The sequence below is a fragment of the Camellia sinensis genome, chromosome 2, assembly GCF_055761805.1.
Source record: "Camellia sinensis isolate YWXY chromosome 2, ASM5576180v1, whole genome shotgun sequence".
NCBI lineage: Eukaryota > Viridiplantae > Streptophyta > Magnoliopsida > Ericales > Theaceae > Camellia > Camellia sinensis.
In genome coordinates, this window is record NC_138962.1 from 80,406,471 (window position 1) to 80,425,880 (window position 19,410).

The 19,410-nt window shown below is 35.6% G+C and overlaps 1 protein-coding gene across 11 annotated transcripts; it reads right to left on the minus strand.

Annotated features, from left to right (window-relative positions):
• Positions 1–487: 487 nt before the first annotated feature.
• LOC114315490 (uncharacterized) lies at positions 488–19,153 on the minus strand. Of its 11 annotated transcripts, XM_082914909.1 has the most exons (14): positions 18,883–19,121; positions 18,698–18,793; positions 17,247–18,427; positions 16,386–16,540; positions 13,775–13,833; positions 11,120–11,536; positions 8,008–8,129; positions 7,823–7,905; positions 6,544–6,699; positions 4,697–4,834; positions 3,659–3,835; positions 3,188–3,282; positions 2,978–3,075; positions 488–901 (listed from the first exon to the last, which is right to left on the minus strand). In XM_082914909.1, the coding sequence occupies exons 4-14, from the start codon at positions 16,503–16,505 to the stop codon at positions 798–800; spliced, it is 1,569 nt and encodes a 522-aa protein (XP_082771035.1). In that variant the 5' UTR covers positions 16,506–16,540; positions 17,247–18,427; positions 18,698–18,793; positions 18,883–19,121; the 3' UTR covers positions 488–797. The 11 variants fall into 11 exon arrangements, with proteins under 11 accessions (XP_082771035.1, XP_082771034.1, XP_082771032.1 ...); XM_082914908.1 differs by lacking the exon at positions 17,247–18,427 and having other exon boundaries at positions 18,883–19,129; XM_082914906.1 differs by lacking the exon at positions 17,247–18,427 and having other exon boundaries at positions 7,799–7,905; positions 18,883–19,129.
• Between the last annotated feature and the right edge of the window lie 257 nt (positions 19,154–19,410).

A 19,410-nucleotide genomic window follows, 5' to 3' on the forward strand; every position in this document is an offset into this window, starting at 1 on the left:
TTCACAATCTATGCACAAGTCAAAATAAAGCACTACTATCATGCCTCTTTAAAATAAAGTTCAACAATGTTCAAATAATTCGACATATATCAGCATGGAAAAAGTTTAACTTCAGTACTCAGATAATCACAGCCAATAAAACAAAGAAATAAAACAAAGAACAATCAAAGTACTCAAACAAAACAATGAAATAAATCAAATATGGCCAATTGTCTTAAGGGAAAATTGCATCAGTGGTAGATGTTTACAAAATATTTACAGATTAGTGAAAAAGTTTATAAATTTAATTATTAATATTTATAAACTTTACCACTGATTTGTAAATATTTTTGAAAAGATACACGGATTACTAATTTCCCCTTTGTCTTAATGGCTTGAATCATAGAAAACATACTCACTTTATGTGATGTTTTTCAAAAGTTTCAACAATGAAAGTTATGGAGTAAAGAGTAACACCACCATCGCTGCACCTCTAGAGATCAAACAATTACATCAAGCTCAAGCAAACCACATTATTTTCCCTTTTTTCCCTCCAAATGAATCCACCATAAACATCCCACATAGGTATATTTGTTTGAGCACAATCAAATGCATGAGTTAAATATAATAAACAAACTAGGATCTTCTGTAACATCCCAACAAACAGTTTAAAGCTGTCCCACTCAAAAGTTCAGCGACCAAAACTGGTAGAGCAGTGTCAGGATTTCATTGTTTAACCGATATACAATGAAATACAGATTAGACAAAACACTCAGATTGTTTGTGACATCTTTACCAAAATCCCGTATCCAATAACATCATTGTTTGCGGCAGTATCTGGAGCGCAGTTTATCAAGCCTCTCCGCATACTCCATTGGAGTTGCATTGTTGCAAAATACATCATCCCATATCCTGTGGAGATCTGTTTGAACAAAAAGACCAAGTCAATTCAACTAGTTTCTCTTTTTCTCCACAGTATGCGGAGTGCCACACCACAACCCCACATATATATATATATACACACACACTAGAGCATGTGCAAGCTATGTTAAAATTATGTTATTGATTTTATGGAGAATATGAAGAAGTGGGTGGTTATTTTAAGTAGGGTGACTGGTATTTGGAAACATGAACTTGGAACTGTTTTAAATTTCTACGGATTGTGTAACCGAATATAATGGGTTGTTGAGAAATTGTTAAAGATTGTGTATGAACTGGGATTTAAAGATGAGATGAAATGGCCTCGCGTAATTTTATTGTTTTATTGGTCAAACCAAAATAATATAAAAAGAATGGTTATTTTTATTTGATTGGGAGGATAATTTAGGCATGTGAAAACCTCATGGGCGACACCAAATGATTGTTTATTTTATATAATAGTTCACACACACATATACATATTTATAGAGAGAGAGAGAGAGAGAGAGAGAGAGAGAGCTGAGGACGACTATTCTTCTTGTTTAATTATATTTTTTTCCTTAAACAATTGGTAAGAAACTTAAAACCGTCTAGCTAGATATGACGCCATAACGAAGATATTAAGCTGCAACTTCTTACGATACTTGTATGTATATATATATTTTCAAACTTCTCACCATATGTCGCATTTTGACTCGCTTTGTAAAATAAATAACAACCCTGGCCTCTTCACTTTCATATTCCAAGAGTAGAATTCAGTATAGATGGTTGCATTTAACCAAGCTCAAGTATTAGATTTATTACTGCCTGAGGTAAATGACACCATGCCTGCAACAGTATGAATCCTTTTGCTACTTTTCTTTGATGATTGAAATGTGCAGTCCATAAGACAAGCAAGAAAAACAAAACTAAAGCAGCGGCTAAGTTCAGAATTTGGTTTGTTTCAAGAGAAACATACCTAAGATTAATTGGAACCATGTATATAAAGTTTTCCGGCTTTAGTCTTATTTTATGATATTTAGGATATGTATTGCTCTGGTTGGTTTTCTATGTGATTTTTATTTTTATAGGCCAGCAGTCTGTTGACAATTTCACGATTTTTGGACATTGGGCTATAGGGGTCATCCATGGGTCATATTACCAGTCAATTATGCTTTGTCTTTTAGTTAATTTTACACAAGTCAAAGTTTACTGGTCTCCAAATTTGCCTTTTAGTTGGTTCTATATAGGTTTTGGAAGTCAAAAATCTTGGTTTCTAAAATGTAAATTGAAGTAATACTAGAGTTGGGAGATTTAAGTTTATAGTTTAGAAAAAGCCATGTAATCTTCTACTTAAGCTCCATTGTGATTACATGATGCAATTCTAACCCTAGGTATTTGATGCTTTTTAGGTTCTAAGCACGATGCCTAAAATTTTATCCTCCTCTTAATTAACTTTATTTGTCCTTCACTTTAGCCTATAAACAAATTTGTTTCAACCTTACACCTAACCCTAGAAGTCCTATTTCACAACCTCAATCCCTTGCTAACAACTATTGAACCCTAGTGCCTAGAGGAAGACACAAACAACTGTAGTTAGTGTTCACAGCCCCAAAACAGTCTCCAAATTCTCTCTTCTTCCGTCGTTAAACTAATGTAATCCTACCCCTTTTGAAACCCTAAAATCTTCACATTTTAGTACCTTTTCTAGGCTCTATAAACCGACTAAAGTCATCCCTAAAACAAGAGTCATTTGCTGCTGCATCATATTAATTTTGGGCTCACTACTTGAACGAGGGTGTATCTGTGCCCATTTTACATCATTGAAGAGCCCATCCAAAACCATGATCATCTTGTAGCACTCACAATCAGTCTTAGATGGTTTTCCAAACTATTCCATCAATATTGTATAGCTTACAGACTTGCCACTACAAATTTCAAACATGATTACAATGCAAAGCCAACGGCATTGTTAGGCAAACATTTCATTTACTTGTATAATAATATAGATGATTTGTACAAAATATAAAGTATAGATGCTATACAAATACATAAATGTTGCAGCTTTTGAAAGTACAAAGATTATTTAATAAAAACATACCAGCTCTATCTGTAGATGAAAGACACATCATGATCATGTCAAATCTAGACACCTTGGCTAAGTTTTCTAAATATTTGACAGCCAGATCCATTTCTTCCCTGCAAAAATATATATATATACATATATAAACCATGAGAACCTTTTGCAATTGATCTAACAGGAGTTGATATATTCAAGACAAAATTATCAGAAGAGAACTGATCTACTTACGTGAAAAGGGTGGCAATACACCTAATAATGTCAACTAGCATTGGAGCAGACATGGCATTTTTAAAAATCTGTGGTAATGCAACTGGTGATGTCACCTAATCATGCAAAAACCAATAGTCAGGTGGGCCAATCAGAAGTTCAACAAACTGAGGGGACAAAATAAATAAATTGTCAACAGATATGCAAATCAGATACTTTGCATTCTCAAATTACAAGATATGTAGTTGTTTCTGGTTCGAAGGTGATAGCTACACAATGCGGGTAGCCCTCCCCCTAGGCAAATGTGGGAATCGATCCCAAGTTTTTGGTATCACACCAAAAGACCTTTTTTTTTAAGGAGAAAAAAAGAGAGTAAACAACAAGAGACTTTCTAGCTAAGCTAGCTGGCACCTTCACCAGCTATGTGCTTGAGTTGAATATGAGAAAAAAACAATATGTAAAAGCTTGCAAAGTAAGATCATCATTGCAGACCTTCAACAAACGAGCTTGTAGAGTTTGATCACCAGCAAGTCCTCGCCAAGAAACCTCAAACTGATAAGCTGAATTTGGTGGTGTGATGTTTTTTGCAGCTTCAGCCATGGCACGAGAAGCTGCTCGAGCAGCAAGCTCCTGCACTGATGATTTGAGCTCTTGCTTTTTGTGATTTTTCTATGAAGAATTATAACAAGGAACAGTGTCAAACAAGAAAACAGAGAGCAAACTTGCCAAAAGATGAAATGGGAGCAACCTCAGCATAAAAAATTTCATGGAATGCCATAAAACAGCATATTATAACTTATAAGGAGTATTCTTACATTTGTTCATGTTGGTAATATAAAAGCTATTCGGATCTCTAACTTGCCGGTAGTAAAAAACTTTTTTAATTAAATTTGTAGTGATATAAAATATATTCCAGACATCACGAATTACAGCCACTTGAAAATGATAATGGACAAACTTAGTTTTTATTATATGCAGTTCCATATTTAGACAAGGAGGGATGGCCATTCATATTAAGTCCTTGGTAAATGTGGTTATTTCCAAATTGCAAGTAATCAGTTTTAGCAGTCATCCTCTATTATCTGTTTCACAATATATTTCATTTGCTAAGATAACGAGCATAGCAATAGAAGTAAAACAACAATTGTTATCTTAGCCACAACAATAGAAGTGAAACAAAAATAATATTAAGGAAAAAGGAAAACATAGATAGTTAGCAGCTGTGGTTATAAGGGCTCTTGCTAACCCTTAAAGAAAACATGGGATGGAAACAAGAAGGTGTCCAAGAATAAAATGATTTTCTCTATTTTTAACTCAGTGGAGGAGGATTGTAGTATTCTACTTATGGACATTGTTAAATCTGTTAGAACCTAAACATTCTTTACATTCATTGACTACCAGGGAGAACAAAGGGATAGAAAAGTAAGGGGATTTTAAAAAAATTTGGGGAAGCAAGTACCAATTTGGCATCCTTCTTGAATCAAATAGAAGACAAACTTCTGTAATTAAGCAAGGATCTAAATATAAGACCTTAGAGCTCTCCAAACCAGAACTCTGCACACCATCTTCACAAGAGGCACTTGCTTCTTGTCCTTTACTTCTCATACTTTTGTTTTCTATTTCCTCGATAAACATAGATGTCTTTGCAGGAACTTGTCCATCACTGTCCTGCCAACAGCATTTGGAAGTTCAGAAATAAAATTGTGGCAACAAACAGTATACTCAAGAAGTTTTTACAACTTCAAATGCTAAGGGAAACACAACAACATGAAAACTCCATTGTTCTCATCATCTCATGATTTCCATTTACCACCCTGTTCTCTTCTCAAGTACATTGCAAGCAATTAATTCAAGAAATCAGGTAGCCTCATGCATTCAAATAACAGATGCACTAAATGGTGATCTTGGGATTTTTAACCCCAACGAGTAAGCTGCAAGGGTATCATACATAGCATCTTCAAGATTAGGTACTGTACCTCCTGTGGAGCCAATATTTTGGCTGATGGAGGGAGGACAACAAGCCAAATTATAGAACAAGGTTGGTTTGGGACAGAACACTCGGGCTCCATTTGGATACATGGATTTCAAATGAATGCATTCAGTAACACCAAGGAGTATAACATCTATTTCAATATAATATTCTAGTTACAGATTTCAAGAATGGATTTGCGAGTTTTAGATTAATGGATTTGAAATAACAAAGTGAACATGGTTATTTGAAATCCTTCCATGAATGATTCTACTTGTATAAAAATATTAACAAAAAGCATCTTTCCTATCTCCATGCATCCCTTACTTTAGAATTATCAATCTATACATCCATAATCAACCTTCTTACAATTTTATGAAGTTGAACATCAAATCCCTTCATTTCAAATCCACGTATCCAAATGGAGCCTTAGAATACTTCAAAAGTATTCCAATATCATACACATCACAATAATAAAAATAGAAAATACCAATAAAATACACATAATAAAAGGAGATGTTTTCTTTGATTTCTTCGAGAAGCAAATAGGGATTCAACCTATGCCCATTTTCTAGTTAATGGTGAGTTAAATTTGTTGGAAGAAGAATAGGAAAAAATTATCCTCGTAATTCAAACAACCAATCTATTGTTTTACAAAATCTCAATAATTTTAAGTTTTAACATCTCAAAGGAGCCAACAGGCAATAAAGAAGTCATATTTTAGTTAAGAAGATATGAAAAAAAAAACTTTATTACAACATATAAATATTAAATATATTTATATATATATAATGTGATATGCATATATATATATATAAAGGAAATGCATTGTAAAAATAAAATTGAATGAGCAAATTATAGGGATTTTGTTGAAAAAGATAAAAGAGATAGATAACAAACAACCTTCAGGTGGCATATATATAATTTTAGAGGAGGCAAATTGAAAGACATTTTCAAAATTTTACGCTAAAATGTAATTTTGAAAATGTAAGGAGTCCTTCATTATCGCTAGAAGTATTTCCTGGCAAGCTCTAACATTGTCGGATTTTTTCAGTAAATTATATTTGACTGTTACAATGGAACCTTGTTTTCTACTGTAGATTTGCGAAAGAAACACGATCCAATCACTATTCTTTCCATTTGCAATAATTTTTATAACAATTACCAAATCAAGTAATTTATAGGATGATAAACAACATCAGCCAGGCATAAACTTTGCATTTATGAATATAGTCCCCAAGAGGGGTTAGAATGGCAGGTCCTGTTCCTTGGGAATACATTAAACATAGGAATAAGTTTCTCATATACGCATTTGTCCTTCTTTTTAGCCTTTCCAACAATAAGCAAATCATAAGTAAACTATTTAGAGTGATCACAAAGGAAAGACAAAACAATTTGTAATTTATACCTTGTTATGATCTTCTTGAATTGCAGCCGTTACCATTTTCGGCGAACTTCTTGATACAGATTGTACAGCCCCAACATGTCCGTTCACTTCCGCCTTTGACTTTCCCACTTTCTGCACAGAACTTCTCAATGCTCCAGATGCCTTATTCAGTATCTCCTGTAAAAGTTGGTTTGAGTGACTGCTAAGGAGTTGAATGAGTGCAAATTATAATAGCAGTAACATAAAACACATACAGTTATCTTTTTGCTAGGTAGCTTGGGGACAGGCCAGGGAGAAAAAATCAGAGAAGAAACACGGGCATCTTATTAATTCTAAAAGAAGCCACACAGCACCAGCTCCCCACATATATTGAGCAGATTAAAGCTTAGCTTCTGTTGAATCCCACTTTTTTTCATATCTTCTGTAAACTCTACCATCCAGGTATGAAACGGCAAGACATTTAAACTCTCTGTACTTTGAATTGATAAACCTCATATCAACTAGGGAATAACACCATATACATTTCCAAGCTGGTCATCGCAAAGACGGTATACTTATGGTTCCAAACAGACAAGCAAGGATATCAAATATTACCATTTTTTTCAGCACAACAAACTCCATAGAACTCGTATAATTTTACATTGAACACTAGCAAAACCATTATAAAGAGAACTCAGTAATTTGAAAATATTTTGTATATATAAAAAATCAGAAATTGAATCATTCATGAAGTACTTAAATTTACATGACGTTCAATTTTCCAGCTACCCCAATATAGTGAAACATAACCCTGAAACTTAAAAAGTATTGTGAACGCAATAAACTTTAGTCAGAAGAAGGGAAAAAACGAGAGGCAGTACATGCCATATAACACAATGGTATCTAGAAAAGGCTGGTCTGTAGGTGGGAATTCAAGCTATGATAGTTGTTAAACCTGTGGAGCTCCACCCCATTGCACTTATTGCTGCATCAAGCTTGACTCAAAAATATATTATTATACTGAGCTCCACTCCCAAATTAAAACTGTGGATTGAAGGCCAAATATACAGCTCCATGAAGTGAGAAAAACCTATATAAAAAGAACTGTATGGTAACGCGATTCATACAGGCAATGCACCTATTTCCTCGTCATGGTGTCATAGATCCACCAAAGTTCCAGTTAGCCAGTGTATAGACAACATCTCAAGCCATGGGCATTTACAATCGCCAGACACACATTAAGATTATCATGATGAGCCCAAAGTAGGTTCTATGCTACAATTTAGAAGCAACATACGTCTGGGAGTGGTGAAGTTTTTACCTCGTCATACAAAGATTTGGTTTCAGCGTACTGCTTTTTGATCTCCTGGTTGTGAGGCTCCAGCCGCAGGGCAAACTCAGCATCTGCAGTAAGGTATACTTATCAAATCAGAAATACTAAATGATCAGAAAGGATTCAGTTAATCAATAATTTCAACAAAACAAATATTTGAAGGAATTAAATACCCTCAACTGATTCTTTAAGTTTTCCAGGTTCTTTTCTAGCTGTTGATCGACGTGAATAGGCTTTGATTTCACGATCATCTAAATTTAAGGCCTCCGTGCAGTCATCCTCAGCGTCTTGGAATCTAATGAAAAAATAAGAAGAAGAAACCAAACATGTTAGGCTTCATAAAGATGAATAGTGCCCTTTACAAACTTCGCTCTTCAGCAAAATGACTGACCTATAACACATACAAACAATTGAACATTATAAAAATTTCTGGCAGTTTGGAAATCAAAGTCTGTGAAGATATGGAAGAGCCCTTCTTCATACTGACAATGCACGAGCAAGTATTCAACTCAGAGCCAAGTTCATAAACTGATAAACGACAACACATGAGAGTGCAGCAAGCATCTAATTACTCAGGCTTTTGTCTCACGTTGCTGATACTATCAACATTGACATCAAATTTTAGATAAATTTACATCTGATAATGAAAATATATTAGTGATGATTTTTTCACAAAGATTCAACTGTGATTATTGCAGTTTTCACTACCATAATAAGAAGTATAGAGAGCAAAGGAGAAGAGAGAGAGAGAGAGAGAGAGAGAGTCGAAGTCGAAGGAAAAAAAAAAAAAAACCAGCGAAGTAGAAGAGAAAGAGGAGAAGAAGAAGAAGAAGAAGAAGAAGAAGAGAGAGGAGAGAGAGAGAGTTGAAGTCGAAGAAGCAAAAAAAAAAAAAAAAAACAGAGCAAGTTAACCTACGAAGAAGAAGAAGAAAAAGAAGGGAAAAAAAAAAAAGGCAACTAGTGAAACAGAAGAGAAGGAGGAGAAGGAGAAGGAGAAGAGGGGGAAAAAATTCACCCAGCAAAGAAGAAAAAGAAAAAAATCGAACCAAATTGAATCGATTCGAATCACCCAGGCCCAGCAGCAAACAACGAAGGAGAAAAGGAGGAGAACAAGAAGAAAAAGAAAAAGCAGCACTGACTTGAATCGAAATCGAAATCGAAGTCGAGAGAGGAGCCCAGAGGAAGAGACGACACAGATATCTTCGATAGATTAGGGATTTGAGTCGTATTCTAATTTGGGTTGAGTTGTACTGTATGAGTTGTAATCCTATGTGGTTGGAGCCTTTCGAAAACAGATCATAACTGTTAGATCAGCATCAAAAACAAAAAGAAAAAAGCCCACTTAGGCGTGAGCCTTGTGCCTCTCGGCACCTATACAAGTCACGTCCAAGGCGCGCGACTCATCTAATACGCCTCGCCTTGAGCCCCTTCAGGCACACTTCATGTGCTTGGCTGCGCCTTGCGCCTAGGCACGCTTTTCACAACACTAATCTGCCTAACTCTATTTGAAATCATATTTAAGCATAGCTTGGCCTCGTTTGGGAACAGACTTTTTTAGTAACTTTTTGATTTTTTAGCTAAAATATGATATAAAAAAAAACTAATATGTTTGGGATGACTTTTTGATTTTTTACGAAAAAGATGTGTAAAAAGTACAGAGAAAATAAAATCTTTGATTTTTTGGTATAGGTTGTTGATTTTTTGATTTTTTTAATTATTTTTTGGCTTTTAGGCTAAAAAGTGATGTTGCCAAGTGAATTTCCCAAACCAAACCCTTAAACTGTTTGAGACCATATAACGACTTCCGAAGTTTGCATACTTTACCCTCTGTCTAATGATTCTCAAAACTAGTAGGAATGTCCATATATATCTCTTCTTACAGATCACCATGTAAGAAAGCATTTTTTTTTTACATCAAACTGGTAAAGTGGCCAATCTAAATTAACTGCTAGAGAGGGAAGTATTTTGACTAAATTCATCTTAGCCACTGGTGCAAAAGTCTCTTGATAGTCTACTCCATAAGTCTGAGTGAAGCGTTTTGCCACAAGTTGAGCCTTGTAACGCTCAATGGAACCATTTGCTTTGTGCTTCACAATATACATCCATTTGCATCCCACCGGTTGTTTGCCCTTCGGTAACTCAATTAATTCCAAGTGCCATTCTTACAAAGTACTTTCATTTCCGCAACGATGGCAAGTTTTCATTCAGAGATAGCGAGAGCATCCTGAAAATGGTTAGGAATACTAACAGAGGAAATGTTTGACATAAAGGTTCTACACGAGGAAGACAAAGGAGAGTAGGGCACAAAATTTGAGATAGGATGTTGCTTACAAGATCTCACACCCTTTCTCTTGACAATAGGAATATCAAGATCAGTAATGTCAGGAATAGCAATATCAGTAGACTCAAGAGAAACAAGAGGTTCAAAGTTACCTGGACTCTTGTCAGAAACAAGAGATGGCAATGGGTGAACGGACGTGGTCTCTTATATTTAAGTAACTTTATGTATGTCTTTGTCCCTGACATAAAACTTGCTCTTCCCTGTCCATGGTGGTATTGGATTCTATATTCCCAATAATAGGTGGTGCAGGAGCAACTGATTCCACCATAGGAGCAACAGGGAGAGGGTATGGATGCTAATAGTAGTCCTTTACTCACAGGAGAGTTGGCAAAACAACTAATAACAACGTTATAGATGGAAAACTTTATTTAAAACAGAGATCAGTTCATGATTAACAGAGAAATCTAACCCTGGGGAGGACTTCCTAAATAAAATAAAATAAAATAAACACTGAGAAGCATATCTAATTTCAGCTATTTGAATGTCCACTTAAATAAAATCATTCAACCATTAAAGTTTTGGACAGCACTAGATGACCATCCCAAAAACATTTTACCAGATCACTGGGAATTTCACTACTCCATCAAGGTACCTAAGTCACTTGTATGAGACAAGGAAAGCCCAATTGCTATAATAAGCCTTGCAATTCTGCCATTGAACATGCAATGCAATGCACTGTTATTTATGTATATATATATATCATCCCCAGGGCACAGAAACAAGAGGCAGCCAGTCCAGCACACAGGCGCATGGCTACCAAAAATTGATATTTTCAGGGCCACACCACAGTATTGAGTTCGTCATTGACGCCAAGCATTATATATCCTTTCTCAAACATACATAACTTTTTTATTTCAGTCATAGTGTTCATTGTTTTCTTCACCAAAGCAGAATATTAAGTCATCTATGACCGATTTTGTGGTGGCATTCTCTCAGATGCATACCTCTGGCGAAAGCTGGTGGATCTGATGGCAGTATCTGACCCACCACCCGCCTGATGAAGTGGGCCCCAACCCAGATCTCTGTCGCCTTGGCTCAACGGGAATGAAGTCATGTGCTCTCTTTCCCTCGCATGGAAGCGATTTGACATTGGATGATTTTCTGCTTCTGGGAAGTTTCGACCAGACGAAGCTGGTGGGAAGTAGTAGAAGCCACCAGTCTGATCAGATGATGAGGCCACTGGTCCAACTTGAGTCACGCCCCTATGACTGCTAGATCTCCGCGTGCGTACGGGTGGTGAATTGCTGGGTTGCTGAAAGTATGCCTGGAGAGCCTGGGCACGATCACGGGCCCGAGCCACACTGCCAGGGTAAGGAGGTATCATTGAAGATGGTATTGAGCTCCCAGCTCTAGCAGCAGAACTACAAAAAAGCAATACCAGTAAGTACTACTAGAGTCTAGAAATGAAGGCCAATAAATTATAATGATAATGAAGATCAAATACAACACATACTATATACAAACTTCAAAAATGGGAGGAAAAAGCCCACACGCAAGTGGGTAGATTCGAATTACTGACCTCCTAGTGAGGGGGTTCTGACCAACGGGCTACCCCATTGGTTCAGTTGGGTTAGTGTTCAAATACGCATTTTCTCTCAAGAACTTGGTCCTTAATGGAATTCAAACCTTGCTTTCGAGTTCCAACCAGCTACTGATTAATTTTTTGGAAAATTGCATTTAATGGGAACAATTCAAAATAATTGCACTTCCATGGAGGTGCAAGTCAGTTTGTGCCCAGTACAAGTGAAAGTTGTTGTGGCATTTGTGATAGCTCTCACTTGCACACTTACACCTCCATGAAAGTGAAATCATTTTGAGTTGTTGTTCTCACTAAAATACAATTTTCTCATAATTTTTAATGTCACAAAATAGTTCCAGATAAAAAATAATAGTATAGACATATGAACAGCAATATCAGTCAAATTAAGGGTAAATTACATTGGCACTTCCTGTAAGTTGGCCCATATTACAGGTCAATCCCCTAAAGAAAACACACTGCCCTCCCTTTTGAATTTGAGTGATAGGTTCCCAATTCAGGAAGTCAACACTGAGTTGATCAGATAGAAACTACTGATATACAAGCACTAATTATTTCAAGTCAAAGATTATGTATCAAAATTGACGTCTAATTAGTTGGTTTAACTAATTATTATTTCCTCAACACAAGTTCAATGAATAGAAAATTGTGGATCAATCTTGTGTGGCCTCATCAACAGTGAAGGACAAAGGGAAACATGTGAACATTGTGTGTCCGGCAGAAAAAAAAAAAGGCAAATAAGGAGGACATGGATGAGCATTTGTCCGATGCATGACAGCCCCATGTACATGCACCTAAGTGAATTTGGATGGCCAGAAAATCTCGTCAGTTGACACTTCCTTGCCATCATGAGACCTTCAAAGTAAACTTGGTTGTTTGGACATGCATTGACCCTTTCTTAGGTTGACCAATGAAGAGCCCTAACTCTTTTTTTCCCATCTTAAAGCAACAATTTCTTTTGTTTATTTTGACCCCTCATAAATAATTTGAAATTATACTCAAAGACCCCATTGTATCTCAAAGTGTCCACTAAAGTAACACATGTGACCAATGTGTCTCCTGGTATAAAAAAAAATGACACAGATGAGCATATGTCCCACACGTGTCAAACATGCATACGCGCTCCTATGAGACCTGGACTTAGCCTAATGTTGTGTTACATGGACTCTTTTACTCCCTCAACGTACCCATGTCCACTGAATATGACTAAGGTAAGGGTGTGGGATATGTTTGAAACATGTATCTAATTTTCTTGGAGCCTCTAATTTAAAATGATGTTTGAAGAAGAAGACACTCACATTTGCTAAATTCTATATATTCTCACACAAATGAGAGGATAAATTCTATATATTTGAAATACATTTCTATATAATTTGAAATACATTTCTATTTAATTTTATCAAAAAGTATTTCTACAATATGCAATGTGTGTGTGTTTAAGACGTGCCTAACGTGTTATCCTAAGATTTAGGTTCAGAAAGATCTGACGTTTGGACACACACCTACACTAGATACTCGTACCTGAATCCATGTAACATAGACCTGATGAGATTAGAAATCTAAAGTATACAGTGTCTTCAATGAACCCCCAAGTCTAGAGACCACATGAGTCAGAGAGTTCGAGAGAGGGGAGGGGGGGGGGGGGTGAAAAAAGAAAAAAAAGGATAATAATAGAAACCGAATGACCGCTTCAATCATGTCACATGAATATTAAGTGAGATTAATTTTCAAATATATGTTTCAAAGAAAGAACCCATAAATCCAAGGGCAGAGGCTACAAGGAAAATTTGCTTGAAAAATAGAACATAACAATGGCAGCCAGAAATTCATTATTAAAGGAAGTCATACCAAAATCTCACTTAATATAATGTTTAAGCAGAAAATATATGCTGCATCAACTAAATAATTCAGCATGAGAAGAAGACAAATTCAACAAACATGGACACAGACAAACATTTCATATGGAGAAAACCCAAAATACTACCAGCATCACGGAATTTTGACATCAAATTGTGGGGAAAAAACCTCGTTATATAAATAAAATGTGGAAAATCATACTTACTTGGCAGATAAGGGACGTCTTGGTAATCCACTGAATGGACGCCGGTGAACTCCAAAAGACTGCAAAAACCATTTAAAAATCAGGTAAAACGGACCATAGTCAATAAAAATACAATTAAACTATATTCTTGCACATACTAACATGAAGAGAGAAAGAAAGAGAGGGAGGGAGAGCAAAAATAAATAAATAATAATAATTGCCAAGAATATGTAGTTCCTTTCAAACATGCATCATCCAATTTGTGCAAAAACCATTTAAAAACCTGGTAAAACGAACCATGGTCAATAAAATACAATTAAACTATATTCTTGCACATAATTATATGGAGAGAGAGAGAGAGAGAGAGCAACAAAAAAAAAAAAAAAGAATAATAATTGCCAAGAATATGTAGTTCCTTTCAAACATGCACCATCCAATTTGGATAGAAGTGCTTTTAAAAGGAGTAGAAAAAGGAGACAGCGACACTGCCTCCTGATCGGCCACCGCCCATCAGATTTGCCACCTTCATGCCTCCACGGTTTCAGCCCCACCTGATCTGATCCCACCCCTTCTCCACTTCTGCATCTCTACCAGTTTGCTGCCTCCGGCCGCCAGATCCGCCGCCACTGCCTAGGCATTTTGGGTTTGAGGGTTTTTGTGTTTTTCTGTCTTTGTTTTTGTGTGATTATAGCTTACCCTCTGTGTGGATGTAGCCTATGTATTTATCCCAGACTTATTCTATTTTCAAACTCTTTTGATCGACTTCTACTTTGCAGTACGAATTTTGTGTCTTGATATACACATAGCTTCTCCTTGGTGCTTCATTTGAGGCTTATTCCTTTGTTTCTTGAACTAGGTTTATTCCTTAGTTTGGTGTAAGCTTTTTGTTGGATTGATCTCCTTATAAGTGCTGTTTGGCTTACCTTCAATGGAAATTACTATTGATAAAAACAAGACCAGTGACAAAAAATTCAATCTTCAAATCTCAATTAAGAGATGACATAACTATTGTAGATGCACCAAATAGATACTAAGGTACTATTTAAAATAAACAATGAAGCATTGACACTTCAAAACAAGTGTCATATCCATGTCGGACACAAGGACACGGCGGGGACATGCGGACACAGTGGGAACACATATGGAACACGCCACATGGCGTGTCCGCTTATTTAATTAACATATTTTCAGGTGACACACCGGGAACACTTTGGGGACACACTAGGGACATGCCAAGTTGTCTTTTCCCCCATTTTCTTTAGCGCTTTTGATGAATGTTGAATGTTTATTATTTTCTTCGTAGATTTAAATACTTAATAGATCATCTATAAAAAATAAAAAATAAAAAATAAAAAAATATAAACTGTAAGTGTTAATTTAAAAGTGCTTAAAAAATATAGAATTAAAGTTCTTTTTGTTAATATTGATTGTTTGTGGATGCAATATTAATCTAGATAGAAAATAAAAATATACGAAAATATATTTTATTACCGTGTTCCCGCCATGTCCGTGCCCCCACTAGTGTCCCATGTCCACATCCATATCCATGTTCGTGCTTCTTAGAAAACAGCAAGGTACATAACTTCAAGAGGTAAATCTTAACTAGCCAAGAGTAAAATGGCATAGCAGTTTACATTAGGTTTAATTACAATAACATATGCTTGAGCAGCCTTAAACTCAGCTCAACTCAACTCCTTTAGAACCCTACTGAAAACATGCAACTTCCCTCTGTAGTTATAAAAATAAATTAAAAGCCTTAGTCTGAAAACAAGAAGCACAGACACTTCCAAGCAGGTGGTGTGTCTATGTCACACAATGACACTCATCAGCATTTCACAACACATGTTGGACACTCGTCCAAATGTGCCCTATTTACAGATCCTGGTAACTAATTATTTACAACTTGACTTCCATTGTGTTGTATCCTGCATTTTTTTTTTAATTGCTACGTTAGCGCGTCTGTGTCATATACGTGGCCCTGCTACTTGTGAGAAAGTGGTTTGTATGAATACTAAAACAAATGGCATCTTCTTAACCTACAAATCTAGGTAACACAATATTATAAATGAATGAAAACATAACATATAAGGGAAATACTATAATGGCGTACGTACCCACATGAAGAATGCTTTAGGATCAAATAGGTTCAGAAACAGTCATCAAAATAATGTATGAGCAACCTAACCTCTTATCATGTAAGTGTTAGTTAAGATTAATACTATGAGAAATAAAAAGGTAAAACACTTCCACTACCATAGCTTGCTTAAACGGGACAAGGGACAAGTCAAATGATGAACCCAATAGCCAGAGTTAAGGAGTCTTGCATTTTGCGAATAAAATAATAGCAGCTCAAGAATATAAAATTCTAATAACAAATTAAACATAGCACACAATTGGGCGCACGGCATTTCAACTATTATAATTTTCCCAATCACTTTTTTTTTGGATAAGTCTTGGTCCAACAGTTTTGAACGAATCCCCAAAATACTAGTTAACTGCACGATTCATATCAGATAGACAATCAGAATACCAATCCGCACAAAAGGAAAAAATAACACGGAAGTAGTTTTACATGACTAGCTAAAATTTCAGAATCTGCATAAACTGAAAGTCAATAAGATCCTGTTATTACCATCCAAGAGTCGCTTAGATCATAAAGATCCTCATCATGGGCCCAGTCATCCATGCTAAATTCGGCACTCGCAAAAAGCCATCGGCCTTTCTCAATTTCCCGACAGTTGGGGCATTGCATTTCTCCTTTTACATTGAATGCAGAACCAATGCAATCTGAAAGCAATTGTGACAAGGACATGAAAAACATAAGACAGAGCAGAACAGGAGTTGAGACATCTTGTTAGCAATTATTCATTAAGAAATGGGAACATGAAAAGAAAATTGTTCATGCTCAAACAAATCAGCCTGTCAATTTCACAAAACATTAAGAATCACATCAATACTTAAAACTTTGCAGTGCTGCAAGGGCAGGTATTTGTTGCTGCATAATTTCAGAATGAGATGTCAGTTAAACGGCTAGTAATTAAGTTCAATGCACACATCCGATGCAATAGCCGTGCAAACAACCTTTTGTTCAAAGTCACAACGTGATCACAGGGCTACAGCAGTGTTCAGAAATACTGAAATGAAAGGAACATTCAGCGGCTTTTCATGAGAATTGTTCCACGTAGCTAGAAATTATCGATTAGAACCAGTCGGCATTGTTGTTCAAAAATACCACAAGATTTTGAGTTGAACATTATAACAAACACAAGGACAACTCATGCTATTCAAAGTAGACATTTCTGGACGAGATAAATGTTCTTAAATATATATATATATACATACTTGTTCATAAGTAAAGATTTCATATTTAAAAAAGTGAGACCAGAATTACTTCAGTACCAAATATGTTTGTCATTCAAAAGCTACTTGTTAGACAAATTTTATTTATAATAAATCAAAATATAAAAATGACTTTTTTGCCTAGTTCACGTACCTTTAAATTTGAGATTTGATGAGTCCGACCTCTGGATACGCACCTCACCCGACACCCATACCCGAGCCCATGTAACATAGAGTGTTATTCAAAATAACTTTATTTTATTTTAGTTTTTATGGTTAAAGAGAACTTAATGGCAATTCCAATTCCAGGAAGAACCCCTAAAAAAACAAAGTGCAACAACCAAGAAGCATGAGGACAAGGGGAAGTGAATAAACACCCATCCGTATACAAAGTTGAGCTACTATAACACCAGTATACAAGCCTTCAAGCATTTTGTCCTTGTTTCTTCACAACATTTCCTGTACAAAGACAAATTTTTCAAACACCAAGATCTCCATTGCAATAGGATAGTGGCTTTAAAAAGGTTCTTTATGGATTGGAAAGATTGGCTACAGACAGGTAAACCACAAGGGAAGGAGCAACATCGAACTAAAAGTTACATTTAAAACACACACACAAACCCCTCCAGATTACTTATCACAAGATTACGTCTTAGTGGGCATTTTTCATTCTTCACGAAGTCCTTAGTAGCCTTCCCAAAGTCAACCTAACAAGTTACCTTTGAAAAGGCGATAAAACAGGCCTATAGGTTAGCCTTTATAATAGAAGAAGTATAATTAAACTCTAAAGTTAAAAACATCAAAATAGAACCCAACTTGGTCACAAAAGTGTTCTCATTCTTGCAGCTGAAGGAACACACAACACCTCATACACGATGGAAGTTAAAAACAAACATTATCAACATTTTTTACCCCACACACGGCAATTTATAGTTGTTCCCCCATAAAGCTACAGCATCTCAATTACACAGCCCCATTGAGACAAAAAGATATTCTTGAGGCTTGCCAGCAACAATTCATCAAAACATTTCTCTATTGTGTGTACAAGCTTTATCTATTCTAGTAGTTGCTTCTTGATGTTGCAATGACAGAAGAGCTCTAAAATATTAAAGATCCAAACATTCAGATCTAGGATATTTGGGGGTTGAAAACAACACACAAATATCAAATCAATCATTTGATGCAGCTTCAAGAGTCCGGTGGACCAATATGCAGTTTTGCATTGCCTTCTTGACTAAGTACTCCATTTATCATACTACAATGTGGTGATTGAACTCACATAGCCAGCTAGTTAAACACGACCAAATGGCATCTTTAGTTGTAGAGAAATGAAATCTGACATAAATTTCAAACATAAATCTTAATCAAACATAAATTTCATTATAAATCTTAATCAAATCTTAATCTCAGTTGGTATTATAAATCTTAATCAAACATAAATTTCATTATAGCTGTCAAACAATAAAACAAAAATCATGTATCCCAATAATTCAACTAACTGGTTTAGGCATAACAATATTGAGTGATGTTAGTATCAACCAAATCTGACCACTTTTGATAGAGAAATGAAATATAAGCTTAATAAGAGAGTTGTCTATTTCTCACCATTTCTCACTCAACCAAAACATGAGAAAAAGAGTTGTCTTTCGCATCTTTATCATTTTCTCACCAAATCACCCCATCCAACAGAGACATCATCAACTAATAATATTATTTAATCAGATCTCAACCGATTGTATTACAAACACATAATTCCACATTAAAAAAAAGACTAGAAATTTATGACTTACCCAGATGAAATCGATGTCCGCATCGAAGCTTTGCCCAGGATCTATCCCCGTTATCGGTGACAAGCTCCAGGCAAATCGAGCACGACACGGACGAGGCTTTGCCATCGCAATCGTCGAGAATATCAGAATCTTTCAAACCCATCATCAGTACGTATTAGGAATCGACCGCTGATGATCCCAGAGAGAGAGAGAGAGAGAGAGATCGTTCTCACGATGTGTTGTTTGTGTGGAAAACTTTACACTGTGTCTGGAGAAAGTAAAAGTAATGATTAGTTAAGTGATGAGAGAAAAGAAGAAAATAGTGATTGTGATTTTTTTTTTTTTTATTTGGATAGGAAAGAAATAAAATAAAAGAAATAATTGTTATTTCTCTCATTTTTGTTTGGTTAGGTTTCATTAAGAGAGAAGAAAAGAAATTATTTTATATTATATTACCAAAATAATTTTTTTATATTTTTAATCATTTTATTTCTTTTATTTTTATAGGGATAAAATTGATATTATGAAAATAATAGTTTCTTTTCTCTT